Source organism: Belonocnema kinseyi, chromosome 6 (assembly GCF_010883055.1).
Source record: "Belonocnema kinseyi isolate 2016_QV_RU_SX_M_011 chromosome 6, B_treatae_v1, whole genome shotgun sequence".
NCBI classification, from domain to species: Eukaryota; Metazoa; Arthropoda; class Insecta; order Hymenoptera; family Cynipidae; genus Belonocnema; species Belonocnema kinseyi.
The window spans coordinates 47143809-47154354 of record NC_046662.1 but is presented as its reverse complement, the minus strand read 5'-3'; the positions used below and the strand labels follow the sequence as shown (position 1 = coordinate 47154354).

General features: G+C 22.3%; 1 protein-coding gene across 4 annotated transcripts in view; it reads right to left on the bottom strand.

The window, feature by feature from the left end:
* Positions 1-10546, bottom strand: part of LOC117174105 (SUN domain-containing protein 1-like) — a 110018-nt gene that overhangs the window by 28009 nt on the left and 71463 nt on the right. For all 4 annotated transcript variants that reach the window (XM_033362854.1, XM_033362856.1, XM_033362855.1 and 1 more), the window contains 3 exons: positions 7878-8089; positions 3306-3380; positions 2914-3208 (listed from right to left, as the gene is read on the bottom strand). In XM_033362854.1, coding sequence (XP_033218745.1) covers positions 2914-3208; positions 3306-3380; positions 7878-8089 — 582 coding nt within the window. The remainder of the gene's footprint in view (positions 1-2913; positions 3209-3305; positions 3381-7877; positions 8090-10546) is intronic.

Genomic DNA, 10546 nt, shown 5'->3' with positions numbered 1-10546 from the left:
AAAATAGAATTTAGAGCTATAAAAGGCATATTTTCAATCAAAAAGTTGGATTTTGTATTAAAAAACCTCAATTTTCAACAAAAAATGGAATAATTACATTTTTAGCTTATAAAAATTAACTTTCAACCAAACTGATGAATTTATAATCAAAATAATTATTCTTCAACTGGAAAAGTTGAATTTTAAATCGAAAAGATGAATTTTCAACTAAAATTATGAATATTGAACTGAAATACTTGAATTCTCAACCAAAAAGATGAATTTTTAAATATTGAAAATTAATTTTCAAACCCAAAGAATTACTTTTCTACCAAAAAATACAATTTTTCAACAAAATACATCAATTTTTAATTAAAATGATAAATCTTTAATTAGAATAGTTATTCTTCAACTGGAATAGTTGTGTTTTGAACAAAAACATGAGAATTTGAAACCAAAAAGATAAATTTACGAATAAAATTATGAATATTTTATACGAATACTTGAATTCTCAACGAAAAAGATAAATTTTCAAACGGTATTAAATTTCTATAAAAAATACCATTTTTTTCAACAAAATACACGCATTTTTCAACGAAAAAATATAATTTTGAACTAGAAAAGGCAAATTTTCAACCAAATAGTTGGATTTTGTATTAAAAAAGATCAATGTTTAACCAAAAATGGAATAATTACATTTTCAGTTTATAAAAATTAATTTTTAACCAAACTCATAAATTTCTATTTAAAATAATTATTTTTCAACTGAAATAGTTTAGGTTATTTTTAAATAAGATAGAACACAAAATTGAGATTTTAATCTGAAAAGGCGAATATTGCAGAAAAATTTATAACCGATAAGATTAATTTTCCACCGAATAGTTAAACTTTCAAATAAAAAAGATCAACAAAAAATGAAACAGTTAATATTTGGAGTTACATAATTTAATTTTAAATAAAAACAAATAATCCAACCTAAAAAGACGAGTTTTCAAAATGTTAGTGGAATTTTCAACCAAAACAGATGAAGTTTTTTAAACAGACAGTTGCATTTTTAATTAAAAAAAATTAAATTTAAACCGAAAAATATAAATTTTCAATAAAAACTACAATAGTTGATATTTCAACCAAAATTTTTTAAAATTTTAAAACAAAAACAGTTGAGTTTTGCGATCTAAAAATGTAAATTTGCAATCAATTTTTAATTTTTGACTAAATAGGTAAACCTTCAACCAAAATTATAGAATTTTGTACGCAAAAAAAAAACGAATTTTCAACAAAACATTTTTAATCAGAATATCTGAAATTTAACGAAAAAAATATCTAAGAAAAAATTTAAATCATAAAACAATTTAAACAAATAGTTGAATTTTCAACAAATGCAAATTTTCAACTAAAAATGGAATATTATTTTAGTTTAAAAAATTAACTTTGGACTAAAAAAGCTAATTTTTAAATAAATTTGTTAAATTTTTAAGCAACCCATTCTCAACAAGAAAAAATAAATTAACAATAAAAATTCAATACTTGAATTTTCAGTTGAATGAATTTGTAACAAATAAAAAGAAACAGTTTTAACCCAAAAGATGAGCTTTCAAGCAAGAATGAATCTTAGTTTTCTACCAAAAAACGAAATTTCAATTAATTACATGAATTTTCAACTAAAAAAGATACCTTTTCACGAAAAATGAAATAGTATTTTAGTTTAAAAAATTAATTAAAAAGAAAAGCAAGAAAAAAACGAATTTTTTAAACAAAATTGTTAAATTTTTAGCGATACATAAACTTTTAACTAAAAAATATATATTTTAAATAAAAAATGCAATAGGTACAATTCGAGTTAAAAAAACTAATCTTTAACTAGAAAATACGAATTTTCAATAAAAAATATATAAATTTTCAAAAAAGAAGTTAAATTATCGACAATAAAAGATAAATTTTAATCCAAATAATTGTTAGCAAAGTAGTTCAACTTTCAATCAAGCAGATAAATTTTTAGCCAAATAGTTATTAACTTAATTTGAAAAATTGGTTTTTGAACCATGAAAAAAAAACGAATTTTTTAAACAAAATTGTTAAATTTTTAGCGATACATAAACTTTTAACTAAAATATATACATTTTAAATAAAAAATGCAATAGGTACAATTCGAGTTAAAAAAAACTAATTTTTTACTAGAAAATACGAATTTTCAATAAAAAATATATAAATTTTCAAAAAAGAAGTTAAATTATCGACAATAAAAGATAAATTTTAATCCAAATAATTGTTTAATTGTTAGCAAAGTAGTTCCGCTTTCAATCAAGTAGTTAAATTCTTAGCCAAATAGTTATTAACTTAATTTGAAAAATTGATTTTCAAAAAAAAAAAAAAAAAAAAAAAAAAAAAAAAAAAAAAAAAAAAAAAACACATTTTTCAACTTTCAACTATACAAGACAAAATTTCAAAAATATAGTTATTTTTAACCAAAGAAATTAATTTTCTATACAAATATTTAAATTTCTAACACACAAAAAAGATTAATTTTCAACACAACAGTCGAACTTAATAGAAAAAAAACTGATATTGTGACAAAATTGTTTAGTTTTCTATAATGCAAATTAATTTTTCACCAAATAGTTATATTTTCAGGAAAAGCATAAATTTTCAACAAAGATTAATTTTCTAAAAAAAAAAAAACTTTCAACGCAAAATTTAATAGTTGAATCTTCAATAACAAAAACTAATCAATTTTCGGGGGAAAAAAATGAAATAAATAAATAGTGGAATAGTTATAAAAAATAATTTCCATAAATTTTCACATTGAGGCGAAAAAAAAACGTAAAAAGGGGGGGGGGGGAAAGGGAAAGCTTTTTTAAAAGAAAAAAGTAAAAAAAATCAGAGGTGGGGGGAGCGAAAGGGGGAAAAAGTGTAAAATCTGGAAATTTGACGCACCTGGAAGACTTTCTTTTGGAATTTCTGCATTGTCGTGCATAATTAGTAAACTTTGAATCACTTTCGAGAGTTCCTCTTTTGAGGCAGAGCTGCCAAAATATCCAGCGAGGACTCGGTCAACCTGAATTTCAATTTCCTCGTCAGATGATAAACAAGCGTTCGAATCGCAGCAAGATTTAAGCTGCAAATAACTCTCTCGGAGAGCTTGAAACTCCACTTTCATGGCACTAATTGTCTCGTGATTTTTCTTATCTATATCCTGACGTAGAAATTCCTCCAATTTTAGCAACTTTTTCTAAAATAATATCACCATCTTCAATTCCATCCAATTTTAAAATCGCTGTTTAAAAAAAAAAATATTTATTTTTTATATGAAAAATATTGTATCTTACATCGTATTCATTCCAGATACTTTCATCGTTCCTCTTCAGATCTTCAATGACTCGAGTCACGTTTTCCAAATGTTCCTGTTTGCAATTCATTTTTATTATTATCAAGAAATTAACTTTACAATTTTTTTTTATATTTTTTAAAAAAGGAGAAAATTTTCTTTTTCTTTTAAAAATTCCAGTATAATGAACAAAAGAAAAGAGGCACTAGCGCCTCATTTTTTTTCGTCTCATGCAATTTTAAACTTCAAATATAAAATTATTATTTGGCAACAAAAATTGTTTTTAATATTATCTATTTTCTAAAATAATAGAAAAAAATATATATTTTTTAAATTAATGCAAATTGATATTATAATTACAAAATTAAGAGGGTGATTCAGCGGACGATTTCAAATTTCCTGTCCTTTTCAGGTTACAAAATTACAAAATAAATTAATTTTAAAATAAAATAAATAAATCTTTAACAGAAATAGTTGAATTTTCAACTGAAATTATAAATTTTTAAACAATACGATTAATTTTCTACCAAAAAATACAATTTTCCAACACAATAAATTAAGTTTTACACAACTGCTTGAATTTTCAATTAAAGAAAACAAATATTCAACCAAAAAGTTGAATTAAAAAAAAAATTTTCAACGAAAAATGAAATAGTTACACTTTTAGTTTGAAAAAATTAATTCGCTACCTATCTGTTGAATTTTCAACAAAAATAATGAAATAATTAAGTTTTAAATAATCAATGTTCACCCAAAAAAGTCCTATTTTCACGTAAAAAATATTATTTTTCCACCAAAAGTTGAATAATTAGATTTTTAGTTAAAAAATGAATTTCCAACCTCAGAGATAACTTTTTATCTAAAATGGTGAAATATTCAAGCAGAATATAGTTAGATTTTCAGTTTAAAATAACAAAACAATGAATTTTTAATTTTTAATTTCCAAACTAAAAGACGTTTCAAATAAAATGATAAATATGTAACTGAAATGCATGAATTTTTAATAAAAAAAATTTTTAACAAAGGGATCAAATTTCTAAGAAAAAAATATTTTTCTACGAAAAATTGATTTTTTAAACAAAATACATGAACTTTCACCGAAATAGTTGACTTTTGAACTAGAAAAATTCAATTTTTAACAAAAAACGTAACAGTTCAATTTTCAGTTTGAGAAATTAATTTTCAACCAGAGATAAATTTTCAACTAAAATAGCTCGTTTTGGAATGAAATAAATGAATTATTATTTAAATTTATGAATCTTCAACAAAAAAAATGAAGTTTTAACAAAAGAGATTGAAAATTTAACTCAAATATTTTTGTAAAAATTTAAATAATTATTTTTTAATTTAAAAGTGCACCTATTTTTCTAGAAATTGCATTTTTTCGATTAAAAATGCAACTGCTCGATTAAAATTCAATTAATATTTAATGGTTGAAAAGTAATTTTTTTCTTTAAAATAAATGCATCAATAACTGAAATGACTGAAAATAATAAAGAGTTTCTGGTTAAAAATTTAACTTTATTTTCTAGAAAATTTGCTTTTTGATTAAAATTCAACAGTTTTATTTAAAAGTACTCTTTTTGGTTGAAAATTCATCTATTTTCTTAAAAAACTTGACTATTTTGCAAGCAATTAATATTTTTTAATTGAAAATTCAAGTTAATTAATGAATTTAAGTAAACTTTTGTTTTATTTAATGACTAAAAAATGTTTATTTTGTGAAAATTCGTATTTTTTTTTTGTTTAAACTTAATTTTTTAAAATGAAATTTCATCTATTTGTTTGAAATATCAAGTATTTCGTCTAAAAGTAGTCACCTTTCTTGGAAAAAAATCTTCTTTGCTTGATGACTATTTTTTAAACTGATCTTTTTTAATTGAAATTTCAAGTAAATTATTAAATTTAAATAAAGTTTTGTTTTATTTCATGACTAAAATTCAACTATTTTTGTGAAAAATTGTCTTTTTAATTAAAAAATTTAACAATTAGGTTAAAGACACCCTTTTTGTTTGGAAATTCAACTATTTTGTTGAAAATTAGTATTTTTAAATCAAAAATGTATTTATTTTCCTAGAAATTTCATCTTTCTAGGGTAAAAATCTTCTTTGCTTGATGATTAAACTATTTATTTTTAATTTTTGTTGAACGACCTTGTTAAGAAATCTGTTTTTTTTTGTAGAAAATTCGTATGTTTACTTGATCTATTTAAAATAAATAAATAACCGAAATAACTGAAAATATTTCTCAAATTTTGTTATAAATTCAACTATTTTGTTAAAAATTGTTCATTTTTAAGTGAAAATTTAAGTTAATTAATGAACTTAAGTAAACTTTTGTTCTATTTCATGACTAAAAAATCTTTATCTTGTGAAAATTCTTATTTTTTGGTTTAAAATTGATTTTTTTTATTGAAATTGGATATTTTAAGTAGGAATATTAAGTATTACGTCTGAAGGTCATATTTTATGGTAGAAATGTAATTTAAAAAAATAAATAAATAAGAAACTGAAATTACTGAAAATAATAAAAAATTTTGGTTGAAAATTCGTATTTTTAATTAAAAAATATCCACTTTAGTAAATAAATTTCATCTTTCTTGGGTAAACATCTTGTTTTCTTGATGAAAATTCAAATTTTCTGGTTTAAAAGTCATATTTTATGGTAGCAAAGTAATTTTTTGTTTAAAATAAATTAATAAAAAACTGAAATAACTGAAAATAATACAAAAAATTAGTTGAAAATTCGTATTTTTAATTAAAAAATTCATCTATTTTAGTAAAAAAAATGTCATCCTTTTTTCGTAAAAATTCGTATTTTTTTCTTAAATCATTTTTCTAAATGAAATTTAATCTTTTTGTTTCAAATATTATCAAATGTTTCGTCTAAAAGTCATATTTTATGGTAGGAAAGTAATTTTATTGGTTTAAAATAAATGAATAAAAAACTGAAATAACGAAAATAAAAAAATATTCTTCAAAATTCATCTATTTTGTTAAAAATTCGTATTTTTAATTAAAAAATTAATCTATTTTAGTGAAAAAAATGCTATCTTTCCCGTGGAAAAATCTTCTTTGTTTGATGACTATTTTATAAACTGATCTTTTTTAATTGAAAATTAAAGAAACTTAAGTAAAGTTTTGTTTTAATTTACGACTAAAAAATGTTTATTTTGTGAAAATTCTAATTTTTTTGTATAAAATTAATTTTTTTTCTAAACGAAATTTCATATTATTGGTGGACATATCAAGTATTTCGTCTGAAAGTCATATTTTATGGTACAAAAATAATTTTTTCGTTTAAAGTAAATAACTGAAAATGAAAAAAAAAAATTTGGTTGAAAATTCATCTATTTCGTTGAAAATTTCCTATTTTTAATTTAAAAATTCATCAATTTTAGGTAAACAAAAATTTCATCTTTCTTGGGTAAAAATTTTCTTTGCTTGATGATTCAACTATTTTTTTTTAAATTTTTGTTCAACCACTTTTCTAAAAAATTTTTTTTTTGAAAATTCGTATGTTTAGTTGAAAATTCTATTTCAAATAAATGAATAAATAACAGCACAAACTGAAAATAATAATTAAAAATAAAAAATTGTTTAAAATTCGCATGTTTAGTTGCATATCAAGTATTTCGTCTAAAAGTTATATTTTATGGTAGAAAAGTATATATTTTTAAATGAATAAAAAAATCGAACCAACTGAAAATAAAAAAATTTTGTTGAAAATTCGTATTTTTAATAAAAAAATTCACCTACTTTAGTAAAAAAAAAAAACAATTCATCTTTCTTGGGAAAAAATCTTCTTTGCTTGATGACTATTTTCAAAACTGATCTCTTTTAATTGAAATTTCTAAAAGTCAAATTTTTGGTAGAAAAATAATTTTTTCCGTTTAAAATAAATAACTGAAACAACTGAAAATAATAATAAAAAAAAAACTTTAGTTGAAAATTCATCTATTTCGTTGAAAATGTCCTATTTTTAATTTAAAAACTCATCAATTTTAGTAAAAAAATTTCATCTTTCTCGGGTAAAAATTGTCTTTGCTTTTGATGATTCAACTATTTTTATTTATTTTTTATTTTTATTCAACCACTTTACTGAAAATTTTTTTTTTTAATTTTCGTATGTTTAGTTGAAAATTCTATTTCAAATAAATGAATAAATAACAGCAAAAACTGAAAATAATAATAAAAAATAAAAAATAGTTTAAAATTCGCATGTTTAGTTGCATATCAAGTATTTCTTCTAAAAGTTATATTTTATGGTAGAAAAGTATATATTTTTAAATGAATAAAAAAATCGAACCAACTGAAAATAAAATTTTTTTTTTGAAAATTCGTGTTTTTAATAAAAAAATTCACCTACTTTAGTAAAAAAAAAAAAAAAACAATTCATCTTTCTTGGGAAAAAATCTTCTTTGCTTGATGACTATTTTCAAAACTGTTCTCTTTTAATTGAAATTTCTAAAAGTCAAATTTTTGGTAGAAAAATAATTTTTTCCGTTTAAAATAAATAAATAACTCTACTGACTAAAAAAAAAAAAGAACAAGTGACTTGAAAAAAAAGTTACCCCATTCAAATTTTGCGAAAGGCCTCCATTTTCCAATTTCTCAACCTTATCAGCCAGGATTTTAACGATCGACCTCAACTCCTCATCCCTCGAATTATGATGAACAACATATTCCCTCTTCAAGCTCACATCATTCAGGGAAGAGGGCACATTTTCCGATTGTCTCACGAGATATGGCAGAGTGGACAACAGGCGAGGTAGAAACCAGAATCCTGAAACAATTTTTCCTAAAAATAAATGTATAACCAAAAAATAAAAAAAATAAAATAAAAAGTTCGCTGATCGCTCCTGTCCTTCTCCTGTTACGTACTAGCTCCTCATTGATTGCACATTCATTTGAGTTCTAGACAACAAGGAGTTTCGCAAATTGCCACAAATTGTTTATTTCAATCAGGGATTCGAACGAAATTAAGAAAAATTTTCAAATATTTTCCAATTATTTCTTAAAATTTCCTACAATTTACCTAAAAATAAAGCGAAGTGTGAAAAGTCACACAAAAAATAATGCAGCTACAGAGACACATTGTCAAATTTGTCTTTCGTCAAAGTTTTATGTGAAAATAAACAAACAAAAAATACGATTAACACATAATTTTGACATTGTGTCATTATGTTTTTATAATTTTTTTTAGACTAAGCTTAGTTTTTAACCAAATTTTTTTTAATTTATCGAAATAATTCGAAAATATTCAAAAATGTCCCTTAATATCGTTCGAATTCCTGATTTGAGTCAAGAGAAAATTGTGTGTAGGAACAAGACGGTAACTGAGAGAAGGATAGACGAAGGAACTCACCAGTCGAATAGCTTCAATCATGCCAAGTCCTGAATCTCCAGATTTTTGTCGCCTGTAAAGTTAACCTCCCTCTATCCTTCTCACATTTCATGCCACATCTTTTAAAGGTCCAACACTGAAAACTTCACGATGGCACTAGGACTATCTCTTTCTTTATTTTATTTATTTTTTAAATATTTTTTTTATTGCTACTGACGCGCCACTTCAAGACCTTTAAGTAACTTCCGCTTTTGAGATAAAAGGGCCATCCATAAATTGTGCCAACAAATTTTTTCTATCCCCCCCCCCCCCATTCGAGGATCATCGATTTTTCACTTGTAAAGCGAGATCAGTTGCCCATTTTTCATGAATCAAAAATAATTAAAAACATTCAATTATCGGGCTTTTAAATTTTGGAATTTTTAATCAGAGTTGAATTTTTATCCGAAAAGATGACAATTTCGATTAAAATAGGCATTTTTATCAATACAAGATGCAATTTCTGCTAAAAGGGATGAATTTTGTAATTAAAAAGAAAAATTTTCTACAAAAAAAAGTTGTACTTTTAACCCCAGAATAATAATTTTCAACAAAAGAGTTGAATTTTCAAACAAAAAGAATGATTTTCTAAAGAAAATTGTTTAATTTTTAATCAGAACGTTGCATTTTTATCCGAAAAGATGAAAATTTCTACTAGAATAGGCGAATTTTTAAATTAATAATAAAATTTGTCACAAAAAAAGGTGAATTTTTTACCCAAGAATAATAATTTTCAACAAAAGAGTTGAATTTTCAAAAAAAAAGGATGACTTTTCAAACAAAAAGGATGACTTTTTTAAAGAAAATTGTTTCATTTTTAATCAAAATTTTGCATTCTTATCCGAAAAGATGACAATTTTTGCTAGAATAGGCGAATTTTTTAAATAAAAAGAAAATTTGTCCGAAAAAAAGTTGAATTTTTAAACCAAGAATACAAATTTTCACCAAGAGTTGAATTTTCAACCAAAAAGAATGATTTACAAAAAAAATGATTGAATTTTTGAATAAAACGTTGCTTACTATATCCGAAAAGATGACAATTTCTACTAGAATAGACGAATTTTTAAATTAATAATCAAATTTGTCACAAAAAAAAGGTGAATTTTTTACACAAGAATAATAATTTTCAACAAAAGAGTTGAATTTTTAAACAAAAAGGATGACTTTTTTAAGAAAATTGTTTAATTTTTAATCAAAATTTTGCATTTTTATCCGAAAAGATGACAATTTCTACTACAATAGGCGAATTTTTAAATTAATAATCAAATTTGTCACAAAAAAGGTGAATTTTTTACCCAAGAATAATAATTTTCAACAAGAGTTGAATTTTCAACCAAAAAGAATGACTTTAGAAAAAAAATTATTGAATTTTTGAATAAAACGTTGCATTTTTTATCCGAAAAGATGACAATTTCTACTAGAATAGGCGAATTTTTAAATTAATAATAAAATTTTTCACAAAAAAAAAGGTGAATTTTTTACCCAAGAATACAATTTCGTTTAAAATAAATAACTGAAACAACTGAAAATAATAAAAAAAATTTTGGTTGAAATTTCATCTATTTCGTTGAAAATATCCTATTTTTAATTTAAAAATTCATCAATTTTAGTTTTAAAAGAATTCATCTTTCTTGGGTAAAAATTGTCTCTGCTTGATGATTCAACTATTTTTTTTGTTCAAATACTTTGCTAAAAAATATATATATTTTTTAAGATTCGTATGTTTAGTTGAAAATTCTATTTCAAATAAATGAATAAATAACAGCAAAAACTGAAAATAATAATCAAAAATAAAAAATTGCTGAAAATTCGCATGTTTAGTTGAATTTAGTTGAAAATTGCGCTAACCATTTTTCT